The 25,826-nt window shown below is 52.2% G+C and overlaps 1 protein-coding gene across 1 annotated transcript; it reads left to right on the forward strand.

The window, feature by feature from the left end:
* Positions 1-10,242: 10,242 nt before the first annotated feature.
* On the forward strand, positions 10,243-25,810 carry LOC139405397 (afadin- and alpha-actinin-binding protein-like). Its single transcript, XM_071147716.1, has 12 exons — positions 10,243-10,306; positions 12,344-12,461; positions 13,098-13,167; positions 13,266-13,389; positions 15,365-15,434; positions 15,644-15,764; positions 20,667-20,820; positions 20,969-21,072; positions 22,935-23,096; positions 23,427-23,538; positions 25,236-25,419; positions 25,711-25,810. The coding sequence occupies exons 1-12, from the start codon at positions 10,243-10,245 to the stop codon at positions 25,808-25,810; spliced, it is 1,383 nt and encodes a 460-aa protein (XP_071003817.1).
* Positions 25,811-25,826: the final 16 nt, after the last annotated feature.

The raw sequence follows: 25,826 nt of genomic DNA on the forward strand, positions 1-25,826 counted from the left end.
TATAGACTAGCCAGGGGTTCTGTTCTGTAGGCTGGGGTCTGTAGACTAGCCAGGGGTTCGGTTCTGTAGGGCGGGGGTCTGTAAACTAGCCAGGGGTTCTGTTCTTTAGGGTGGGGTCTGTAAACTAGCCAGGGGTTCTGTTCTGTAGGGTGGGGTCTGTAGACTAGCCAGGGGTTCTGTTCTGTATGGTGGGGTCTGTAGACTAGCCAGGGGTTCTGTTCTGTAAGGTGGGGTCTGTAGACTAGCCAGGGGTTCTGTTCTGTAGGGCGGGGTCTGTAGCCGCTGTAGACTAGCCAGGGGTTCTGTAGGGTGGGTTCTGTAGACTAGCCAGGGGTTCTGTAGGGTGGGGTCTGTAGACTAGCCAGGGGTTCTGTAGGGTGGGGTCTGTAGACTAGCCAGGGGTTCTGTTCTGTAGGGCGGGGTCTGTAGCCGCTGTAGACTAGCCAGTGGTTCTGTAGGGTGGGTTCTGTAGACTAGCCAGGGGTTCTGTAGGGTGGGGTCTGTAGACTAGCCAGGGGTTCTGTAGGGTGGGGTCTGTAGACTAGCCAGGGGTTCTGTAGGGTGGGGTCTATAGACTAGCCAGGGGTTCTGTAGGGTGGGGTCTGTAGACTAGCCAGGGGTTCTGTAGGGTGGGGTCTGTAGACTAGCCAGGGGTTCTGTAGGGTGGGGTCTGTAGACTAGCCAGGGGTTCTGTAGGGTGGGGTCTGTAGACTAGCCAGGGGTTCTGTAGGGTGGCGTCTGTAGACTAGCCAGGGGGTCTGTAGGGTGGGGTCTGTAGACTAGCCAGGGGTTCTGTAGGGTGGAGTCTGTAGACTAGCCAGGGGGTCTGTAGGGTGGGGTCTGTAGACTAGCCAGGGGGTCTGTAGGGTGGAGTCTGTAGACTAGGGTCTGTAGACTAGCCAGGGGTTCTGTAGGGTGGCGTCTGTAGACTAGCCAGGGGTTCTGTAGGGTGGCGTCTGTAGACTAGCCAGGGGGTCTGTAGGGTGGGGTCTGTAGACTAGCCAGGGGTTCTGTAGGGTGGAGTCTGTAGACTAGCCAGGGGGTCTGTAGGGTGGGGTCTGTAGACTAGCCAGGGGGTCTGTAGGGTGGAGTCTGTAGACTAGGGTCTGTAGACTAGCCAGGGGTTCTGTAGGGTGGCGTCTGTAGACTAGCCAGGGGTTCTGTAGGGTGGCGTCTGTAGACTAGCCAGGGGGTCTGTAGGGTGGGGTCTGTAGACTAGCCAGGGGTTCTGTAGGGTGGGGTCTGTAGACTAGCCAGGGGTTCTGTAGGGTGGGGTCTGTAGACTAGGGTCTGTAGACTAGCCAGGGGTTCTGTAGGGTGGGGTCTGTAGACTAGCCAGGGGTTCTGTAGGGTGGCGTCTGTAGACTAGCCAGGGGTTCTGTAGGGTGGGGTCTGTAGACTAGGGTCTGTAGACTAGCCAGGGGTTCTGTAGGGTGGGGTCTGTAGACTAGCCAGGGGTTCTGTAGGGTGGGGTCTGTAGACTAGCCAGGGGTTCTGTAGGGTGGAGTCTGTAGACTAGCCAGGGGTTCTGTAGGGTGGGGTCTGTAGACTAGCCAGGGGTTCTGTAGGGTGGGGTCTGTAGACTAGCCAGGGGTTCTGTAGGGTGGAGTCTGTAGACTAGCCAGGGGTTCTGTAGGGTGGGGTCTGTAGACTAGCCAGGGGTTCTGTAGGGTGGGGTCTGTAGACTAGCCAGGGGTTCTGTAGGGTGGGGTCTGTAGACTAGCCAGGGGTTCTGTAGGGTGGGGTCTGTAGACTAGGGTCTGTAGACTAGCCAGGGGTTCTGTAGGGTGGCGTCTGTAGACTAGCCAGGGGGTCTGTAGGGTGGGGTCTGTAGACTAGCCAGGGGTTCTGTAGGGTGGAGTCTGTAGACTAGCCAGGGGTTCTGTAGGGTGGGGTCTGTAGACTAGCCAGGGGTTCTGTAGGGTGGAGTCTGTAGACTAGCCAGGGGGTCTGTAGGGTGGGGTCTGTAGACTAGCCAGGGGTTCTGTAGGGTGGAGTCTGTAGACTAGCCAGGGGTTCTGTAGGGTGGGGTCTGTAGACTAGGGTCTGTAGACTAGCCAGGGGGTCTGTAGGGTGGGGTCTGTAGACTAGCCAGGGGTTCTGTAGGGTGGAGTCTGTAGACTAGCCAGGGGAGTCCTGGCACCTTACTGAATATGGCCTCTGTTGTTTAGGGTGTAATGTTTTCGCTGTTTAACAAGTGTTTATTGGGAACTGTGAGACACGTCATGCAACCTCCTAGGAAATCCCAAATGGCTCCATATTCCCCAGTGGACTCCTTTGATGAAGGTCCCTTGGGGCTCTGGTCTACAGATGTATGCTATATAGGGCGCCGTTTGGGACACTGACAGTCACCTTACAGACACATCATGTAGAGTGTTGGTCCCATGTTTCATCAGCTGAAATAAAAGATCCCAGACATTTTCCATACGCACAAACATTATTTCAAATTTTGTGCACAAATTTGTTTACATCGCTGTTAGTGAGCATTTCTCATTTGCTAATCTACCTGACAAGTTAAGGAATATCGAGAAGCTGATTTAAACAGCATGATTGTTACACAGGTGCACCTTGTGCTGGGGACAATTTTAAAAGGCAGCTCAAAAATATGCTGTTTTTTTTTTTTCACACAACACAACGCCACAGATGTCTCAAGTTGATGGAGCGTGCAATTGACATGCTGACTGCAGGAATGTCCACCAGAGCTGTTGCCAGATAATGTAATGTTAATTTCTCTACCGTAATCCAACATCATTTTATAGAATTTGGCAGTACGTCTAACCGGCCTCACAACCACAGACCACGTGTAACCACGCCAGCCCAGGACATCCACATCTGACTTCACTACCACAGACCACGTGTAACCATGCCAACCCAGGTCCTCCACATCTGGCATCTTCACCTGCAGGATCGTCTGTGGAGGAGGGGTGGTGCTGAGGAGTATTTCTGTCTGTAATAAAGCCATTTTGTGGGGCGAAACTCATTCTGATTTGCTTGGCCTGGCTCCCAAGTGTGGGCCTATACCTCACCCATTGCCTAGTCATGTGAAATCCATAGATTAGGGCCTAATTAATTTATTTCAATTGACTGATTTCCTTCTATGAACTGTAACTCAGGAAAATCTTTGAAATTGTGTTATGTTGTGTTTATATAATTGCATTCCAACCTGAAGATCAGGATTGGTTGATTGATTGAGGCGGGTGTAGTAACGATCTGGAGGAAAAGTGTGACACTAATCAGGCCCCAGAGGAAGACTCAGTCCCCCCCTACATCTTCTGTTTGGGAGATACCCATCCCTGAGATAAAGACTCAGTCCCCCTTACATCTTCTGTTAGGGAGATACCCATCCCTGAGATAAAGACTCAGTCCCTCCTACATCTTCTGTTAGGGAGATGGGAGATACCCATCCCTGAGATAAAGACTCAGCCCCCCCCCCCCCCCCCCCCCTACATCTTCTGTTTGGGAGATACCCATCCCTGAGATAAAGACTCAGTCCCCCCCTACATCTTCTGTTAGGGAGATGGGAGATACCCATCCCTGAGATAAAGACTCAGTCCCCCCTACATCTTCTGTTAGGGAGATGGGAGATACCCATCCCTGAGATAAAGACTCAGTCCCCCCCTACATCTTCTGTTTGGGAGATACCCATCCCTGAGATAAAGACTCAGTCCCCCCTACATCATCTGTTAGGGAGATGGGAGATACCCATCCCTGAGATAAAGACTCAGTCCCCCCCTACATCTTCTGTTAGGGAGATGGGAGATACCCATCCCTGAGATAAAGACTCAGTCCCCCCCTACATCTTCTGTTAGGGAGATGGGAGATACCCATCCCTGAGATAAAGACTCAGTCCCCCCCTACATATTCTGTTAGGGAGATGGGATATACCCATCCCTGAGATAAAGACTCAGTCCCCCCCTACATCTTCTGTTAGGGAGATGGGAGATACCCATCCCTGAGATAAAGACTCAGTCCCCCCTACATCATCTGTTAGGGAGATGGGAGATACCCATCCCTGAGATAAAGACTCAGTCCCCCCCTACATCATCTGTTAGGGAGATGGGAGATACCCATCCCTGAGATAAAGACTCATTCCCCCCTACATCATCTGTTTGGTCAAACGGTCTAAAATGTTCGTGGTTTTGTTTTCATCTCTTTGTTTTCTTCCTTTTCCCCATAAATAAAACGTTAAAACAGAAATACCCTCCAAAGAGGCAAATTAAACATTGCTGGGGAACAAGTCAGCTTTCTAATTTATATATATTGTATGGATTCTTCCTAATATACAGTTGTGTGCATTCTCAGATTTCTAATGAATGTGGACTGTCTCATGGCAATATTAAGTATCTAATGAGCCCCATCCATTTTATAGGGAGAATGTGATACTTTACTGTAGAACCCTCAGACTCCACTCTGAACCTGGAAGTCAGTTCCACTGCATTCTTTCCGTGGTTCCCCTCTAATCAGGGACTGAGTTAGACCTGGGACACCCTGTGGGTGGTTCCCCTCTAATCAGGGACTGAGTTAGACCTGGGACACCCTGTGGGTGGTTCCCCTCTAATCAGGGACTGAATTAGCCCTGGGACACCATGTGGGTGGTTCCCCTCTAATCAGGGACTGAGTTAGACCTGGGACACCCTGTGGGTGGTTCCCCTCTAATCAGGGACTGAGTTAGACCTGGGACACCATGTGGGTGGTTCCCCTCTAATCAGGGACTGAGTTAGACCTGGGACACCCTGTGGGTGGTTCCCCTCTAATCAGGGACTGAGTTAGACCTGGGACACCCTGTGGGTGGTTCCCCTCTAATCAGGGACTGAGTTAGACCTGGGACACCATGTGGGTGGTTCCCCTCTAATCAGGGACTGAGTTAGACCTGGGACACCCTGTGGGTGGTTCCCCTCTAATCAGGGACTGAGTTAGACCTGGGACACCATGTGGGTGGTTCCCCTCTAATCAGGGACTGAGTTAGACCTGGGACACCATGTGGGTGGTTCCCCTCTAATCAGGGACTGAGTTAGACCTGGGACACCCTGTGGGTGGTTACCCTCTAATCAGGGACTGAGTTAGACCTGGGACACCATGTGGGTGGTTCCCCTCTAATCAGGGACTGAGTTAGACCTGGGACACCATGTGGGTGGTTCCCCTCTAATCAGGGACTGAGTTAGACCTGGGACACCCTGTGGGTGGTTCCCCTCTAATCAGGGACTGAGTTAGACCTGGGACACCATGTGGGTGGTTCCCCTCTAATCAGGGACTGAGTTAGACCTGGGATACCCTGTGGGTGGTTCCCCTCTAATCAGGGACTGAGTTAGACCTGGGACACCATGTGGGTGGTTCCCCTCTAATCAGGGACTGAGTTAGACCTGGGACACCATGTGGGTGGTTCCCCTCTAATCAGGGACTGAGTTAGACCTGGGACACCCTGTGGGTGGTTCCCCTCTAATCAGGGACTGAGTTAGACCTGGGACACCATGTGGGTCGTTCCCCTCTAATCAGGGACTGAGTTAGACCTGGGACACCATGTGGGTGGTTCCCCTCTAATCAGGGACTGAGTTAGACCTGGGACACCATGTGGGTGGTTCCCCTCTAATCAGGGACTGAGTTAGACCTGGGACACCATGTGGGTGGTTCCCCTCTAATCAGGGACTGAGTTAGACCTGGGACACCCTGTGGGTGGTTCCCCTCTAATCAGGGACTGAGTTAGACCTGGGACACCATGTGGGTGGTTCCCCTCTAATCAGGGACTGAGTTAGACCTGGGACACCATGTGGGTGGTTCCCCTCTAATCAGGGACTGAGTTAGACCTGGGACACCATGTGGGTGGTTCCCCTCTAATCAGGGACTGAGTTAGACCTGGGACACCCTGTGGGTGGTTCCCCTCTAATCAGGGACTGGGTTAGACCTGGGACACCATGTGGGTGGTTCCCGTCTAATCAGGGACTGAGTTAGACCTGGGACACCATGTGGGTGGTTCCCCTCTAATCAGGGACTGAGTTAGACCTGGGACACCCTGTGGGTGGTTCCCCTCTAATCAGGGACTGAGTTAGACCTGGGACACCATGTGGGTGGTTCCCCTCTAATCAGGGACTGAGTTAGACCTGGGACACCCTGTGGGTGGTTCCCCTCTAATCAGGGACTGGGTTAGACCTGGGACACCATGTGGGTGGTTCCCGTCTAATCAGGGACTGAGTTAGACCTGGGACACCCTGTGGGTGGTTCCCTTCTAATCAGGGACTGAGTTAGACCTGGGACACCCTGTGGGTGGTTCCCCTCTAATCAGGGACTGAGTTAGACCTGGGACACCCTGTGGGTGGTTCCCCTCTAATCAGGGACTGAGTTAGACCTGGGACACCATGTGGGTGGTTCCCCTCTAATCAGGGACTGAGTTAGACCTGGGACACCCTGTGGGTTTTCCCCTCTAATCAGGGACTGGGTTAGCCCTGGGACACCCTGTGGGTGGTTCCCCTCTAATCAGGGACTGAGTTAGACCTGGGACACCCTCTGGGTGGTTCCCCTCTAATCAGGGACTGAGTTAGACCTGGGACACCCTGTGGGTGGTTCCCCTCTAATCAGGGACTGAGTTAGACCTGGGACACCCTGTGGGTGGTTCCCCTCTAATCAGGGACTGAGTTAGACCTGGGACACCCTGTGGGTGGTTCCCCTCTAATCAGGGACCGAGTTAGACCTGGGACACCATGTGGGTGGTTCCCCTCTAATCAGGGACCGAGTTAGACCTGGGACACCCTGTGGGTGGTTCCCCTCTAATCAGGGACTGAGTTCGACCTGGGACACCATGTGGGTGGTTCCCCTCTAATCAGGGACTGAGTTAGACCTGGGACACCATGTGGGTGGTTCCCCTCTAATCAGGGACTGAGTTAGACCTGGGACACCATGTGGGTGGTTCCCCTCTAATCAGGGACTGAGTTAGACCTGGGACACCATGTGGGTGGTTCCCCTCTAATCAGGGACTGAGTTAGACCTGGGACACCATGTGGGTGGTTCCCCTCTAATCAGGGACTGAGTTAGACCTGGGACACCATGTGGGTGGTTCCCCTCTAATCAGGGACTGAGTTAGACCTGGGACACCCTGTGGGTGGTTCCCCTCTAATCAGGGACTGAGTTAGACCTGGGACACCATGTGGGTGGTTCCCCTCTAATCAGGGACTGAGTTAGACCTGGGACACCATGTGGGTGGTTCCCCTCTAATCAGGGACTGAGTTAGACCTGGGACACCCTGTGGGTGGTTCCCCTCTAATCAGGGACTGAGTTAGACCTGGGACACCATGTGGGTCGTTCCCCTCTAATCAGGGACTGAGTTAGACCTGGGACACCATGTGGGTGGTTCCCCTCTAATCAGGGACTGAGTTAGACCTGGGACACCATGTGGGTGGTTCCCCTCTAATCAGGGACTGAGTTAGACCTGGGACACCATGTGGGTGGTTCCCCTCTAATCAGGGACTGAGTTAGACCTGGGACACCCTGTGGGTGGTTCCCCTCTAATCAGGGACTGAGTTAGACCTGGGACACCATGTGGGTGGTTCCCCTCTAATCAGGGACTGAGTTAGACCTGGGACACCATGTGGGTGGTTCCCCTCTAATCAGGGACTGAGTTAGACCTGGGACACCATGTGGGTGGTTCCCCTCTAATCAGGGACTGAGTTAGACCTGGGACACCCTGTGGGTGGTTCCCCTCTAATCAGGGACTGGGTTAGACCTGGGACACCATGTGGGTGGTTCCCGTCTAATCAGGGACTGAGTTAGACCTGGGACACCATGTGGGTGGTTCCCCTCTAATCAGGGACTGAGTTAGACCTGGGACACCCTGTGGGTGGTTCCCCTCTAATCAGGGACTGAGTTAGACCTGGGACACCATGTGGGTGGTTCCCCTCTAATCAGGGACTGAGTTAGACCTGGGACACCCTGTGGGTTTTCCCCTCTAATCAGGGACTGGGTTAGCCCTGGGACACCCTGTGGGTGGTTCCCCTCTAATCAGGGACTGAGTTAGACCTGGGACACCCTCTGGGTGGTTCCCCTCTAATCAGGGACTGAGTTAGACCTGGGACACCCTGTGGGTGGTTCCCCTCTAATCAGGGACTGAGTTAGACCTGGGACACCCTGTGGGTGGTTCCCCTCTAATCAGGGACTGAGTTAGACCTGGGACACCCTGTGGGTGGTTCCCCTCTAATCAGGGACCGAGTTAGACCTGGGACACCATGTGGGTGGTTCCCCTCTAATCAGGGACTGAGTTAGACCTGGGACACCCTGTGGGTGGTTCCCCTCTAATCAGGGACTGAGTTCGACCTGGGACACCATGTGGGTGGTTCCCCTCTAATCAGGGACTGAGTTAGACCTGGGACACCATGTGGGTGGTTCCCCTCTAATCAGGGACTGAGTTAGACCTGGGACACCATGTGGGTGGTTCCCCTCTAATCAGGGACTGAGTTAGACCTGGGACACCATGTGGGTGGTTCCCCTCTAATCAGGGACTGAGTTAGACCTGGGACACCATGTGGGTGGTTCCCCTCTAATCAGGGACTGAGTTAGACCTGGGACACCATGTGGGTGGTTCCCCTCTAATCAGGGACTGAGTTAGACCTGGGACACCATGTGGGTGGTTCCCCTCTAATCAGGGATTGAGTTAGACATGGGACACCATGTGGGTGGTTCCCCTCTAATCAGGGACTGAATTAGACCTGGGACACCATGTGGGTGGTTCCCCTCTAATCAGGGACTCTGTTAGCCCTGGGACACCGTGTGGGTGGTTCCCCTCTAATCAGGGACTGAGTTAGCCCTGGGACACCATGTGGGTGGTTCCCCTCTAATCAGGGATTGAGTTAGACATGGGACACCATGTGGGTGGTTCCCCTCTAATCAGGGACTGAGTTAGCCCTGGGACACCATGTGGGCGCAATTCATTATTAGGTAGAACAGAAAACCAGCAGGCTCCTCGTAGGGTCAGAGTTGAATACGTCTGCCCTAGAATATAAAGCAGGGTGCAGAACTCAATTCCTGGAGGGCCGAGTGTCTGCTGCTTTTCACTCCTCCCTTGTACTTTACTGCCCTCCAGGATTTGAGTTTTGACACCCTTGATATAGATAATCAACATTTACATTACACACTATTTTTGGCCTACATTTTAAGCCATTTTAAATGGATTGTCAATAATCAAAATGGCTTACATTTCTCCAATCCTTTTACACATATAGGTCGTGTTCCCCTGCTCAGATGTTGCATGCATCAACCAATGGTTGCGGGCTATGTCATCGACTGTGCTCGGGTACCAGATTGCTATAACGTGGTTAGCTGATACGCATTGTATTCTGTAGTGTTAAGAATTCACTTCACTGCAACTAAGGGGCATAGCTCAAACCATGAAAAACAGCCCCAGACTATTATTCCTCTTCCACCAAACTTTACAGTTGTCACTCTGCATTCAGGCAGGTAGCGTTCTCCTGGCATCCGGCAAACCCAGGTTTGACCTGAGAGAGTCCAATGGCGGAGAGCTTTACACCTCTCCAGCCGACGCTTGGCATCGTGTACTCATTTCATGAAGCTCCCGACGAACAGTTATTGTGCTGACGATGCTTCCAGGGGCAGCTTGGAACTCGTTAGCGTTGCAACCGAGGACAGACGATTTTCACGCACTTCAACACTCAGGGGTCTCGTTCTGTGAGCTTGTGTGGCCTACCACTTCGTGGCTGAGTCGCTGTTGCTCCTAGACGTTTCCACTTCACAATAACAGCACATGCAGCTCTAGCAGAGCAGAAATTTGATGAACTGACTTGTTGCAAAAGAGGCATCCTGTGTGGAAAGTCACTGAGCTCTTCGGTAAAGGCCATTCTACTGCCAATGTTTTCCTATGGAGATTGCATGGCTGTGTGCTCAATTGTATACACCGGTCAGCAACTGGTGTGGCTGAAATAGCCAAATCCACTAATTTGGGTGTCCACATACTTTTGTATAGTGTACGTAAAATACCTATCCAGGCATTGTAAGATCTGTTATGGTCAGCAATGTCTGAGCAGAGGAACGTGACCAAACAGTATGAAAAAATAGTGGTGTGAGCATGTCAATCAATGAGGTTATTGATTAGCTGAAATGCTAGCACCTGGTTGCACTTGCCAGCTGGTAATTAAAGATGGCTGCCAAGTGAAGTAGCAAACCTCTGCTCAGGTAGATCGGCCAACACAACACACACACCTGAATACCCGTTAAGCTCGTTACCATTCGTAAACGTTAACACAGATGGCTTCTAGATGTGGGCAGGGACGGGCAGCAGGGTCCCAGAAGAGACGACAGGAGAGCTCAGGTAAATCTTTATATTAACTCACACCTGCTGTTCCTCTTCTAGAATATTAGCTCAGAAGTATTGTGGAGCTCCTGCACCTACATATAAACAGTACTGTCACCCATAATGAGTACCGGAACCTATTTCAGTCCAAGTCCACTGTATATACCGCTCCCTCATCTCACTGGAAATGATTGGGAGTCCCACAGGGCGGTGCTCAACTGGCCCAGCGTCGTCTGGGTTTGGCAGGTGGAGGCCGTCATTGTAAATAATTGTTTGTTCTTAACTGACTTGCCTAGTTAAATAAAAATAATCTCTTACCACCTCTGCCCCTCCCTCTCTCTACTCATACCACCCCCTCCCTCTCTCTACTCATACCACCCCCTCTCTCTCTCTACTCATACCACCCCCTCCCTCTCTCTACTCATACCTGCCCCCTCCCTCTCTCTACTCATACCACCCCCCTCCCTCTCTCTACTCATACCACCCCCCTCCCTCTCTCTACTCATACCACCCCCCCTCCCTCTCTCTACTCATACCACCCCCTCTCTACTCATACCACCCCCTCCCTCTCTCTACTAATACCACCCCCTCCCTCTCTCTACTAATACCACCCCCTCCCTCTCTCTACTAATACCACCCCCTCCCTCTCTCTACTCATACCACCCCCTCCCTCTCTCTACTCATACCACCCCTCCCTCTCTCTACTCATACCACCCCCTCCCTCTCTCTACTCATACCACCCCCTCCCTCTCTCTACTCATACCACCCCCTCCCTCTCTCTACTCATACCACCCCCTCCCTCTCTCTACTCATACCACCCCCTCCCTCTCTCTACTCATACCACCCCCTTCCCCTCTCTACTCATACCACCCCCTCTCTACTCATACCACCCCCTCCCTCTCTCTACTAATACCACCCCCTCCCTCTCTCTACTCATACCACCCCCTCCCTCTCTCTACTCATACCACCCCCTCCCTCTCTCTACTCATACCACCCCCTCCCTCTCTCTACTCATACCACCCCCTCCCTCTCTCTACTCATACCACCCCCTCCCTCTCTCTACTCATACCACCCCCTCCCTCTCTCTACTCATACCACCCCCTTCCCCTCTCTACTCATACCACCCCCTCTCTACTCATACCACCCCCTCTCTACTCATACCACCCCCTCCCTCTCTCTACTAATACCACCCCCTCCCTCTCTCTACTAATACCACCCCCTCCCTCTCTCTACTCATACCACCCCCTTCCCCTCTCTACTCATACCACCCCCTCTTTACTCATACCACCCCCTCCCTCTCTCTACTCATACCACCCCCTTCCCCTCTCTACTCATACCACCCCCTCTCTACTCATACCACCCCCTCCCTCTCTCTACTAATACCACCCCCTCCCTCTCTCTACTAATACCACCCCCTCCCTCTCTCTACTAATACCACCCCCTCCCTCTCTCTACTCATACCACCCCCTCCCTCTCTCTACTACTACCTCCCCCTCCCTCTCTCTACTCATACCACCCCCTCCCTCTCTCTACTAATACCACCCCCTCCCTCTCTCTACTCATACCACCCCCTCCCCCTCTCTACTCATACCACCCCCTCCCCCTCTCTACTCATACCTCCCCCTCTCTACTCATACCACCCCCTCTCTACTCATACCACCCCCTCTCTACTCATACCACCCCCTCCCTCTCTCTACTCATACCACCCCCTCCCTCTCTCAACTCATACCACCCCTTCCCTCTCTCAACTCATACCACCCCCTCCCCCTCTCTACTCATACCACCCCCTCCCCTCTCTACTCATACCACCCCCTCTCTACTCATACCTCCCCCTCCTCCTCTCTACTCATACCACCATCCAACCCCCTCCCCCTTTCCACTCATACCACCATCCAACCCACTCCCCCTCTCTACTCATACCACCATCCAACCCACTCCCCCCCTCTACTCATACCACCATCCAACCCCCTCCCTCTCTCTACTCATACCACCCCCTCCCTCTCTCTACTCATACCACCATCCAACCCCCTCCCTCTCCTCTCTCACTGTCTCCAGACCTCCAGGACACATACCTCCTCCATGGGGAGCCTAGCCCCCCTCTCAGTAACCTGTCTCTCCATGCCTCCTGGTGGTCTGGCAGGGACGAGCACAGAGAGACAGGGCCCTCTCTTGGCAGAGACGAGCACAGAGAGACAGGACCCTCCCTTGGGGTAAGCTTGTGCGTGTGGTGTGTACTTAACAAATGAATATTGTGGGTTTGAGAGTCAGTCAGGTGAGAATGCGAGTGACAGAATAGTGTGTTTTACTGTGTTAACAACTCATGCCAGCAGCATAGCACCCTGCATCCCTGCATCCCTGGCTTCTCAAGCATCTGGTCCCTGGATGGGAGACCAGATGCTGCTGAAGTGGTGTTGGAGGACCAATAGGTCCCACTCTTTCCTCTGGTCTAAAGAAATATCCCAATGCCCCAGGGCAGTGATAGGGGACATTGCCCTGTGCTGTCTTTCGGATGGGATGTATGTACCTCGGCCTAAACATCAGCGCCACAGGTAACTTCCACAAAGCTGTGAACGATCTGAGAGACAAGGCAAGAAGATCCCATGGGACTCATCGTAAGAGTAAAGGTGTTAACTCTGGTGTCCTGGCTAAATTCCCAATCTGGCCCTCATACCATCATGGCCCCCTAATCATCCCCAGTTTAGAAAGGGCTCCTCCATTCCCCAGGTCATTGCTGTAAATTAGAATGTGATCTCCGTTAACTTACCTGGTAAAATATGGGTTGATTAAAAAATAAAATGTTTTGTTCACAGGAGCAACTGGTTGAGAGAAATCAGCACGTTGCCAGACTACAGGATGCACTGAGACGCGAGAGAGAGAAGGTGTGTCTCATGTGTCATGAGTTTGATGGAAAATATCAAACATGTTGATGAATAACCATTTCCCTCTTATCTATTTCACACACACACACACTCTAAAGGGTTCCAGCCTGCAGTGTCGGTGTAATCAGCAGGGGTCAGAGTTGAGGCGTAGAGAGCAGCACAGCGCCAGACTGAAGGAGAGACTAACCCAACTTGCAGAGAGACACAGAGAGAGGGGCGCCTGTAAGGATCTCTGTCTAACCATCTCTCTCACACTTAATGTGCCCTCTCATATTCTATCCCACTCCATCTTTCTCTCTAAATGTCTCCTAATCTTAAACCCACACACCATTCTGCCACTCTCCTTCTACCTACCTATTGTAATGACCTCTGCACAGAGGGAGAGGGCTTCAAGGGCCTCTGCATTTGGGTGGGGGAGGCTGTGAAACTCTCCTGCTGTTGTTGGGCTCATGAGCTTTGACACCTCACGTCACACCTCAGTGCTAATTGAAGTTGCTAGCAACCAAGGTAACCTTAGCATTCAGTCCTTATAAATAAATGACAGTAATATATTTAACTTTTTCTTATTGGCTTGAAGGATCTTCCACTTTTTTCTTCAATTTTTGCCTAAAAGGACCCAAATGTAACTGGCTGTAGCTCAGGTCCTGAAGCAAGGATATGCATATTCCTGATACCATCTGAAAGGAAACACTTTGTGGACATGTGAAATGACTGTAGGAGAATATAACACATTCGATCTGGTAAAAGGTAATACAATGGAGAAAAAATGTTTGTTAAAAAAACGATCTATGAAATGCAAGAGAAAGGCCATAATGTATTATTCCAGCCCAGGTGCCATTTAGATTATGGCCACTAGATGGCAGCAGTGTATGTAAAGTTTGACTGATCCAATGAATCATTGAATTTCTGTTCAAAATGTTGTATCAAGACTGCCCAAATGTGCCTAATTTGTTTAACAACTTTTCCAGTTCAAAACTGTGCACTCTTCTCAAACATTACCATGGTATTCTTTCACTGTTATAGCAACTGTAAATTGGACAGTGCAGTTAGATTAACAAGAATTTATGCGTTCAGACAATATCAGATATGTCCTGGGAAATGTTCTTGTTACTTACAACCTCATGCTAATCGCATTAGCCTACGTTAGCTCAACTGTCCTGCGGGGGACCCACCAACCCTGTAGAGGTTAATTAAGAGGTTTTTAAAGTAACTTCAGACTAAACATGATTAGCTCTCTCTCAATTCAATTTCAATTGAAGGGGCTTTATTGGCATGGAAAACAAGTTCTCATGTGAAATAGATAAACAATACAATAATGTACAGTAAACATTACACTCACAAGTTAGACATTTCAAAAGGGAAAATAAGCGTCTCTTATGAATTTTGATCATTAGCGGGTATCAACCTAATTCTGCTCTGCATACATTATCTGGTGTTTGACGTTGTACACGGAGGGTAATTTTGCAGAATTCTGCATGCAGAATCTCAATTTTGTGTTTGTCCCATTTTGTGAATTCTTGGTTGGCGAGCGGACCCCAGACCTCACAAGCATAAAAGGCAATGGGTTTTATAACTGAATCCAGTATTTTTAGCCAGATCCTAATTGGTATGTCAAATTGAGTTTATTTTGATGGCATAGAAGGCCCTTCTTGCCTTGTCTCTCAGATCGTTCACAGCTTTGTGGAAGTTACCTGTGGCGCTGATGTTTAGAACGAGGTATGTATAGTTTTTTGTGTGCTCCAGGGCAACGGGGTCTAGATGGAATTTATATTTGTGGGCCTGGCAACTGGACTTTTTTTTTTGAACACCATTATTTTGTCTTACTGAGATTTTGTCAGGGCCCAGGTCTGTCAGGGCCCAGGTCTGTCAGGGCCCAGGTCTGTCAGGGCCCAGGTCTGTCAGGGCCCAGGTCTGTCAGGGCCCAGGTCTGTCAGGGCCCAGGTCTGTCAGGGCCCAGGTCTGTCAGGGCCCAGGTCTGTCAGAATCTGTGCAGAAGATCTAGGTGCTGCTGTAGGCCCTCCTTGGTTGGTGACAGAAGCACCAGGTCATCAGCAAACAGTTGACGTTTGACTTTGGATTCTAGTATGGTGAGGCCGGGTGCTACAGACTGTTCTAGTGCCCTCGCCAATTTGTTGATGGATAAGTTGATGAGGGGCGGGGCTTAACTGCATCCTTGTCTCTCTCCCTCGCTCTGTAGCCATGGAGCTGTTGAACCCGGTGCCCAGAGGTCAGGTGAAGAGGGACAGACCAGCCAGGACCAACGGAAGGTAGAGAGAGTCCAAAATGGCACCCTATTCCCTTTATAGTGCACTACTGTTGACTACTGGGGCTGTGGACTCCGGTTGGAACCCCGGAGATCACCTATTCTGATCCAGGAAATTGAGACGCAGGCTTCTGTTCCAGCCCAGCACTAATGCACCTGATTTACCCCCCCCTCCCCCTCCCCACACACACACACACACACACACACACACAGGAAGGAGGAGGCAGCGCTACGTGTGATGCTGGAGCGGCGAGAGGCGGAGATAAGGGAGGCCATGAAGCTCCGACACAAACTCACCACGCTACTGCACGCGCTCAGAGCAGACATGGAACGGGTTAGATGGCTCCTATAGCTCAGAGCAGTGTGACGGTGGCCCTAGACACTGTTTTGCATTTCCTCCACTAATGATTTAAGGTTATGATTGGGGGAGGGGATGCTGGTCCTAGACCTGTACCTTTCCTGGTCCTGGGGAGAGGTCTCCACCAAAGGGGTGCCTTAGTACTAACACATCCTGGTTCCCAGGACCAGGTTGGGCAGGGCGGGGTCTTGGGGTGGAGGAAGGGGCGGGGTCTTGGGGTGGAGGAAGGGGCGGGGTCTTTTGGTGAAGGAAGGGGTGTTCCCAGGACCAGGTGGGGCAGGGCGGGCGTGGGAGGAAGGGGATACAGATGGAGCCGGGTCTTGGGTGGAGGAAGGGGCAGGGTCTTGGGGTGGGAGGATGGAGCAGGATCTTGGGGTGGGAGGATGGAGCAGGGTCTTGGGGTGGGAGGAAGGGGCTATGGAAGGGGATACAGATGGAGCAGGGTCTTGGGGTGGAGGAAGGGGCACGGTCTTGGGGTGGAGGAAGGGGCACGGTCTTGGGGTGGAGGAAGGGGCGTTCCCAGGACCAGGATTGGGGAAACACTCAGTGGTGGAAAAATGTACCCAATTTTCATACTTAAGTAAAAGTACAGATACCTTTTTTAAGAAAATGACTCCAGTAAAAGTAAGTGACCCGGTAAAATACTACTTGAGTAAAAGTATTTGGTTTTAAATGTACTTAAGTGTCAAAACTCAAAGTATAAATCATTTGTTTTTGTTTTATTTACAGATAGCCAGGGTCACAGTTCAACATTCAGACATCATTTATAAACGAAGCATGTGTGTTTTTAGTGAGTCCTCCAGATCAGAGGCAATAGGGATGACCAGGGATGTTCTCTGTTTAGTGAGTCCTCCAGATCAGAGGCAGTAGGGATGACCAGGGATATTCTCTGTTTAGTGAGTCCTCCAGATCAAAGGCAGTAGGGATGACCAGGGATGTTCTCTGTTTAGTGAGTCCTCCAGATCAAAGGCAGTAGGGATGACCAGGGATGTTCTCTGTTTAGTGAGTCCTCCAGATCAGAGGCAGTAGGGATGACCAGGGATATTCTCTGTTTAGTGAGTCCTCCAGATCAAAGGCAGTAGGGATGACCAGGGATGTTCTCTGTTTAGTGAGTCCTCCAGATCAAAGGCAGTAGGGATGACCAGGGATATTCTCTGTTTAGTGAGTCCTCCAGATCAAAGGCAGTAGGGATGACCAGGGATGTTCTCTTGATAAGTGTGTGAATTAGAAAAATGTTCTCTACTGCTGAGCATTCAAAGTGTAACAAGTACTTTTGGGCGTCAGGGAAAATGTATGGAGTAAAAAGTCAATTATTTTCTTTAGTAATGTAGTGGAGTAAAAGTAATCAAAAATACCCTTAAACTACTTTTTACTGAAGTACTTTACACCACTGGGAGCACTGCTGTAGCCCCTACAACCCTACAAACTGCACAGATCTGAGAGGAGTAGATGTGTGGAAACAGTACAGCAACACCTTATTAACCTTCCTATCAAGTCCCTTCAGATGGGGTGGGAGGAAGGGGGTACAGATGGAGTAGGGTCTTGGGGTGGGAGGAAGGGGCAGGGTCTTGGGGTGGGAGGAAGGGGCAGGGTCTTGGGGTGGAAGGAAGGAAGGGGCTATGGAAGGGGCAGGGTCTTGGCGTGGGAGGAAGGGGCTATGGAAGGGGCGGGGTCTTGGGGTGGGAGGAAGGGGCAGGGTCTTGGGGTGGGAGGAAGGGGCTATGGAAGGGGCAGGGTCTTGGGGTGGGAGGAAGGGGATACAGATGGAGCAGGGTCTTGGGGTGGAGGAAGGGGCAGGGTCTTGGGGTGGAGGAAGGGGATACAGATGGTGCAGGGTCTTGGGGTGGAGGAAGGGGCTACAGATGGAGTAGGGTCTTGGGGTGGAGGAAGGGGCAGGGTCTTGGGGTGGAGGAAGGGGCTACAGATGGAGTAGGGTCTTGGGGTGGAGGAAGGGGCAGGGTCTTGGGGTGGAGGAAGGGGCAGGGTCTTGGGGTGGAGGAAGGGGATACAGATGGTGCAGGGTCTTGGGGTGGAGGAAGGGGCTACAGATGGAGTAGGGTCTTGGGGTGGAGGAAGGGGCAGGGTCTTGGGGTGGAGGAAGGGGCAGGGTCTTGGGGTGGAGGAAGGGGCTATGGAAGGGGCAGGGTCTTGGGGTGGAGGAAGGGGCTACAGATGGAGTAGGGTCTTGGGGTGGAGGAAGGGGCAGGGTCTTGGGGTGGAGGAAGGGGCTACAGATGGAGTAGGGTCTTGGGGTGGAGGAAGGGGCAGGGTCTTGGGGTGGAGGAAGGGGCAGGGTCTTGGGGTGGAGGAAGGGGCTACAGATGGAGTAGGGTCTTGGGGTGGAGGAAGGGGCAGGGTCTTGGGGTGGAGGAAGGGGCTACAGATGGAGTAGGGTCTTGGGGTGGAAGGAAGGGGCTACAGATGGTGCAGGGTCTTGGGGTGGGAGGAAGGGGCTACAGATGGAGTAGGGTCTTGGGGTGGAGGAAGGGGCAGGGTCTTGGGGTGGAAGGAAGGGGCACAGTCTTGGGGTGGAGGAAGGGGATACAGATGGAGCAGGGTCTTGGGGTGGAGGAAGGGGCTATGGAAGGGGCGGGGTCTTGGGGTGGGAGGAAGGGGCTACAGATGGAGTAGGGTATTGGGGTGGAGGAAGGGGCTATGGAAGGGGCAGGGTCTTGGGGTGGAAGGAAGGGGCACAGTCTTGGGGTCGGAGGAAGGGGCTATGGAAGGGGCAGGGTCTTGGGGTGGAAGGAAGGGGCACAGTCTTGGGGTGGAGGAAGGGGATACAGATGGAGCAGGGTCTTGGGGTGGAGGAAGGGGATACAGATGGTGCAGGGTCTTGGGGTGGGAGGAAGGGGCTACAGATGGAGTAGGGTCTTGGGGTGGAGGAAGGGGATACAGATGGTGCAGGGTCTTGGGGTGGGAGGAAGGGGCTACAGATGGAGTAGGGTCTTGGGGTGGAGGAAGGGGATACAGATGGAGCAGGGTCTTGGGGTGGAGGAAGGGGCAGGGTCTTGGGGTGGAGGAAGGGGCTACAGATGGAGTAGGGTCTTGGGGTGGAGGAAGGGGCTACAGATGGAGTAGGGTCTTGGGGTGGAGGAAGGGGCAGGGTCTTGGGGTGGAAGGAAGGGGCACAGTCTTGGGGTGGAGGAAGGGGATACAGATGGAGCAGGGTCTTGGGGTGGAGGAAGGGGCTATGGAAGGGGCAGGGTCTTGGGGTGGAGGAAGGGGATACAGATGGAGCAGGGTCTTGGGGTGGAGGAAGGGGCTATGGAAGGGGCAGGGTCTTGGGGTGGAGGAAGGGGATACAGATGGAGCAGGGTCTTGGGGTGGAGGAAGGGGCGGGGTCTTGGGGTGGAGGAAGGGGATACAGATGGAGCAGGGTCTTGGGGTGGAGGAAGGGGCTACAGATGGAGCACGGTCTTGGGGTGGAGGAAGGGGCTACAGATGGAGTAGGGTCTTGGGGTGGAGGAAGGGGCAGGGTCTTGGGGTGGAAGGAAGGGGCACAGTCTTGGGGTCGGAGGAAGGGGCTATGGAAGGGGCAGGGTCTTGGGGTGGAAGGAAGGGGCACAGTCTTGGGGTCGGAGGAAGGGGCTATGGAAGGGGCAGGGTCTTGGGGTGGAGGACGGGGCGGGGTCTTGGGGTGGAGGAAGGGGCACGGTCTTGGGGTGGAGCAAGGGGCACGGTCTTGGGGTCGGAGGAAGGGGCAGGGTCTTGGGGTGGAGGAAGGGGCACGGTCTTGGGGTCGGAGGAAGGGGCTATGGAAGGGGCAGGGTCTTGGGGTGGAGGAAGGGGCTACAGATGGAGTAGGGTCTTGGGGTGGAGGAAGGGGCAGGGTCTTGGGGTGGAGGAAGGGGCTATGGAAGGGGCAGGGTCTTGGGGTGGAGGAAGGGGCTATGGAAGGGGCAGGGTCTTGGGGTGGAGGAAGGGGATACAGATGGAGCAGGGTCTTGGGGTGGAGGAAGGGGCTACAGATGGAGCAGGGTCTTGGGGTGGAGGAAGGGGCAGGGTCTTGGGGTGGAGGAAGGGGATACAGATGGAGCAGGGTCTTGGGGTGGAGGAAGGGGCAGGGTCTTGGGGTGGAGGAAGGGGATACAGATGGAGCAGGGTCTTGGGGTGGAGGATGGGGCGGGGTCTTGGGGTGGAGGACGGGGCGGGGTCTTGGGGTGGAGGAAGGGGCAGGGTCTTGGGGTGGAGGAAGGGGATACAGATGGAGCAGGGTCTTGGGGTGGAGGACGGGGCGGGGTCTTGGGGTGGAGGAAGGGGCAGGGTCTTGGGGTGGAGGAAGGGGCAGGGTCTTGGGGTGGGAGGAAGGGGCAGGGTCTTGGGGTGGGAGGAAGGGGCAGGGTCTTGGGGTGGGAGGAAGGGGCACGGTCTTGGGGTGGGAGGAAGGGGCAGGGTCTTGGGGTGGAGGAAGGGGCAGGGTCTTGGGGTGGAGGAAGGGGCAGGGTCTTGGGGTGGGAGGAAGGGGCAGGGTCTTGGGGTGGGAGGAAGGGGCAGGGTCTTGGGGTGGGAGGAAGGGGCAGGGTCTTGGGGTGGGAGGAAGGGGCAGGGTCTTGGGGTGGGAGGAAGGGGCAGGGTCTTGGGGTGGAGGAAGGGGCAGGGTCTTGGGGTGGGAGGAAGGGGCACGGTTTTGGGGTGGGAGGAAGGGGCTACGGATGGGAACTGAAACTTGTGCACGGTCAGCAGGGGAGAACATTTTGGAACATTCAGCTATAAACATGTTATGTAGAACTAACATGCCTCTCGATGCATGGAATCATGTCAGCTCTATTCATGGCATTTCTATCTGCAATATTTGGCAACTGAACCCAACCCTGGGTATGGTGAGAGGATTGAGCTGATTGGCCGAAAGCTACTACTTTGTCACTTTTCCCACAGACCCTATTGGACACTGTGGGTGACCAGGAAGAGGACCCAGACAGCGCCAATATGCTGGTCCAGTCAGAGGAGTCCCTGGGCGAACATGTGACAGGGGGTGTGGTCCAGGGATGGAAGAGTGTGCAGAGGAGACTAGGGGACCTCCTGAGTCAGGGTGAGAGGGGATGAAGCGGCACCGTGTTCCCTACGTAGTGCACCACTTATGAACATAGGGCCATTTTGGACGCACACAGCGACTTGTAGGAGATAAACATGAATTTGTTTATGACTAAAGAAATATTCAGTGGTTTTTGTGTGTATAGGTCGCGTGGCTGTGGGGACCGACCAGGATAAGCTCTTGGCCCAGCTGGAGACAGAGTTGGATCAGAGTCAACAGTTGGTCAAACTGCAGCAGCATCTACTACAGGTGGACTATACCCGCTACAATGTTACGGCTCGTTACTAAAGAATCTGACACTTGCTACACTGTTACGACTCGTTACTAAAGAAACCGACACGCTACAATGTTACGGCTCGTTACTAAAGAAACCGACACGCTACAATGTTACGGCTCGTTACTAAAGAAACTGACACGCTACAATGTTACGGCTCGTTACTGAAGAAACCGACACCCGCTACAATGTTACGGCTCGTTACTGAAGAAACCGACACCCGCTACAATGTTACGGCTCGTTACTGAAGAAACCGACACCCGCTACAATGTTACGGCTCGTTACTGAAGAAACAGACACCCGCTACAATGTTACGGCTCGTTACTAAAGAAACCGACACCCGCTACAATGTTACGGCTCGTTACTGAAGAAACCGACACCTGCTACAATGTTACGGCTCGTTACTGAAGAAACCGACACCCGCTACAATGTTACGGCTCGTTACTGAAGAAACCGACACCCGCTACAATGTTACGGCTCGTTACTAAAGAAACCGGCACCCGCTACAATGTTACGGCTCGTTACTAAAGAAACTGACACCCGCTACAATGTTACGGCTCGTTACTAAAGATACCGACACCCGCTACAATGTTACGGCTCGTTACTAAAGAAACCGACACCCGCTACAATGTTACGGCTCGTTACTAAAGAAACCGACACCCGCTACAATGTTACGGCTCGTTACTAAAGAAACCGACACCCGCTACAATGTTACGGCTCGTTACTAAAGAAACCGACACCTGCTACAATGTTACGGCTCGTTACTAAAGAAACCGACACCCGCTACAATGTTACGGCTCGTTACTAAAGAAACCGACACCCGCTACAATGTTACGGCTCGTTACTAAAGAAACCGACACCTGCTACAATGTTACGGCTCGTTACTAAAGAAACCGACACCTGCTACAATGTTACGGCTCGTTACTGAAGAAACCGACACCCGCTACAATGTTACGGCTCGTTACTAAAGAAACCGACACCTGCTACAATGTTACTGCTCGTTACTAAAGAAACCGACACCTGCTACAATGTTACGGCTCGTTACTGAAGAAACCGGCACCCGCTACAATGTTACAGCTCGTTACTAAAGAAACCGACACGCGCTACGATGTTAGGGCTAGCTACTAAAGAAACCGACACGCGCTACGATGTTAGGGCTAGCTACTAAAGAATCAGACACGCGCTACGATGTTAGGGCTAGCTACTAAAGAAACCGACACACCCTACGATGTTAGGGCTAGCTACTAAAGAAACCGACACACCCTACAATGTTACGGCTCGTTACTAAAGAAACCGACACGCGCTACGATGTTAGGGCTAGCTACTAAAGAAACCGACACACCCTACAATGTTACGGCTAGTTACTAAAGAAACCGACACGCGCTAAAATGTTACGGCTAATTACTATAGAAACCGACACACGCTAAAATGTTATGGCTAGTTACTAAAGAAACCGACACGCGCTAAAATGTTACGGCTAATTACTATAGAAACCGACACGCGCTAAAATGTTATGGCTAATTACTAAAGAAACCGACACGCGCTAAAATGTTACGGCTAATTACTATAGAAACCGACACGCTAAAATGTTATGGCTAGTTACTAAAGAAACCGACACGCGCTAAAATGTCATCCCCCTTTTCCATGTCATCCCCCTTTTCCATGTCATCCCCCTTCTTCCATGTCATCCCCCTTCTTCCATGTCATCCCCCTTCTTCCATGTCATCCCCCTTCTTCCATGTCATCCCCCTTCTTCCATGCCCTCTCTCTCCTCTCCTCTCCTCCATCTCTACCTACCTCCCCTCCCCATTTCCCCATGTAATCTCCCCCTTCCCAGGACAGTGTGATCACTCCGGTCCCGGCCGCTCTGACAGACTGCTACTTCCTGGAAGAGTGGGAGCGGCTTCAGGACAGCTGGGCGGAGCTAGAACACCAGAAGCGGAGCTTCCATAGGGAGAGACGGGCCTTCACCGACGCCGCCATCCGATTGGGCCACGAGGTGAGGGACGGGAGAGACAGGAAAGGGGGAGGGAGTGAAAACGGTCTCCTTGGATTGAAAGAAAGATTAGAGGGATGGGTGGTTAGGGAAAGAGGGATACCAAGTCAGTTGTACAACTGAATGCAGTCACCTGAAATGTGTCTTCCGCATTTAACCCAACCCCTCTTAGTGAAGTGTTTGACTGTAATTATTTTATTACGTACTTAGTGTCTCAAATCAATTCAAATTTGTATTGGTCACATACATGGTTAGCAGATGTTATTGCAAGTGTAGCGAAATGCTTGTAATACATTAGAAAAAAGATGTGTGTGTGTGTGTGTGTGTGTGTAGAGACGTGAGTTTGAGCAACAGAGGGCCTGTGTGGTGAAGCAGCAGTATCTGTTTGACTCTCCGTTGGGGAGGACGTTGCAGCGTCACAACAGGAGAGAGAGCACCGTCCTCAGTGAGTCAGCATAAATCTTGTTCTATGCATCTACTGTATATACATGACATGACCAGAAGTATGTGAACACCTGTTGGTCAAACATCTCATTCCAAAATCATGGGCATTAATATGGAGTTGGTCCCCCTCCACTCTTCTGGGAAGGATTTCCACTAGATGTTGGAACATTGCTGCATGGACTTACTTCCATTCAGCCATGAGCATTAGTGAGGTCGGGCTCTGTTGGACAATTAGGCCTGGCTCATAGTCGGCGTTCTAAATTTTCCCTAAGGTGTTCGATGGGGTTGAGGTCAGGGCTCTGAGCAGGCCAGTCAAGTTCTTCCACACCGATCTCTGCAAACCATTTCTGTATGGACCTTACTTTGTGCACAGGGGCATTGTCATGCTGAAACAGGAAAGGGCCTTCCGCAAACTGTTGCCACAAAGTTGGAAGCGCAGAATCGTCTAGAATGTAAGTGTATGCTGTAGCATTAAGATTTCCCTTCACTGGAACTAAGGCGCCTAGCTCGAACCATGAAAAACAGCCCCAGAACATTATTCCTCCACCACCAAACTTTACAGTTGGCTCTATACATTGGGGCTGGTAGCGTTCTCCTGGCATCCTCCAAACCCAGATTTGTCCGTTGGACTGCCAGATGGTGAAGCGTGATTCATCACTCTAGAGAACGCGTTTCCACTGCTCCAGAGTCTAATGGCAGTGAGCTATACACCACTGTGTATGGTGGTCCTAAGCTTGTGTGCGGCTGCTCGGCCATGGAAACCCACTTCATGAAGCTCCCGACGAACAGTTATTGTGTCGATGTTGCTTCTAGAGGCAGTTCGGAACTGACTGTTGCAACCGAGGACAGACTATTTTTACTCGCTACGTGCCTCAGCACTCGGTGGTCCTGTTCTGTGAGCTTGCGTGGCCTACCACTTTGCGGCTGAGCCGTTGTTGCTCCTAGATGTTTCCACTTCACAATAATGGCACTTAGTTGACAGGAGCAGCTCTAGCTCCTATCACTGTGCCATGTTGAAAATCAGTTAGGCCATTCTACTGCCAATGTTTGTCTATGAAGATTGCATGGCGGTGTGCTCGATTTTATACAGCTGTCAGCAAGGAACGTGGCTGAAAAAGCCGAAGCTACTAATTTGAAGGGGTGTCCACATACTTTTGTAATGTAGTGTATATTGGGTATTCCCGAGTGGCGCAGCGGTCTAAGGCACTGCATCTCAGGTCTGATGCGTCACAGCAGACACCCTGGTTTGATTCCAGGCTGTATCACAACCGGGCCGTGATTGGGAGTCCCATAGGATGGCGCACAATTGTCCCAGCGTTGTCCGGGTTTGGCCGCGGTAGGCCGTCCATTGTAAATAAGAATTTGTTCTTATCTGACTTGCCTAGTTAAATGTAAAATATTGGCCATATACCACAAACCCCTGAGGTGCCTTATTGCTGTTGTAAACTGGTCACCAATGTACATTTTTACTTTGTTTTTGTCATACCCATGGTACATGTCTGATATACCATGGCTTTCAGCCAATCAGTATTTAGGCTCCAACTACCCAGTTTATAATCAACAATGAACACTACATACTGCTAGATATTTGCAAAAGCGTTGCTAGTTTGGTTTCGACTATAGTTATTGCTTTACTAAAGGGTTTTACTAAAGCATCGTATTTTAGTCACTTCAGGGGATTCCTGTGTGCACTCGCAGATCTCTCAGATTCTGATCACATGATCTTGTCCGGCTGCCGGCCGGCCACGCCCTCCTCTGCCGAGTCTGGGATCATACCCTGGTTAGGGTCATCGGTGTCTCTGCAGGTTCATGGCAAAGTCAAAGTTCACACGCCCAGCACCCCGGAGCTCTACTCTGCCCTCCAACTGCCCTACAGCTGCAGGTCAGGCCCAGACATGTCCTGGCTCAGTTCCAAATGGCCCCCTATTCCCTATTTGGTGCTCTGTTATTGACCAGGGCCTGGTCAGAAGTAGGCCACTATATAGGGAATGGGATGTCATTTAAGATGTGGACCTAGTTACTAAACTGTTAAATCCATCCAGTCTCATCATTCTTCAGTAAGATGTTTTATTAATCACCCCCAAAGGGAAAATCATTATTAGTGATTGAGGTAATGACATATCTATATAAATAAATTCTGCCATTACCCCACCCTGTCCCTCCAATTCTGCAGGTCCAGTGAGAGTGATACCCAGTCAGAGTGCTGGGATGTGGGGGCAGAGAGGCTCCAGTTCGCCCCCCCTGGTCCTCACCTGGACGGGTCATTTCAGTAGTATTGCTGTTTTATAT

Source organism: Oncorhynchus clarkii, unplaced genomic scaffold (assembly GCF_045791955.1).
Source record: "Oncorhynchus clarkii lewisi isolate Uvic-CL-2024 unplaced genomic scaffold, UVic_Ocla_1.0 unplaced_contig_11936_pilon_pilon, whole genome shotgun sequence".
NCBI lineage: Eukaryota > Metazoa > Chordata > Actinopteri > Salmoniformes > Salmonidae > Oncorhynchus > Oncorhynchus clarkii.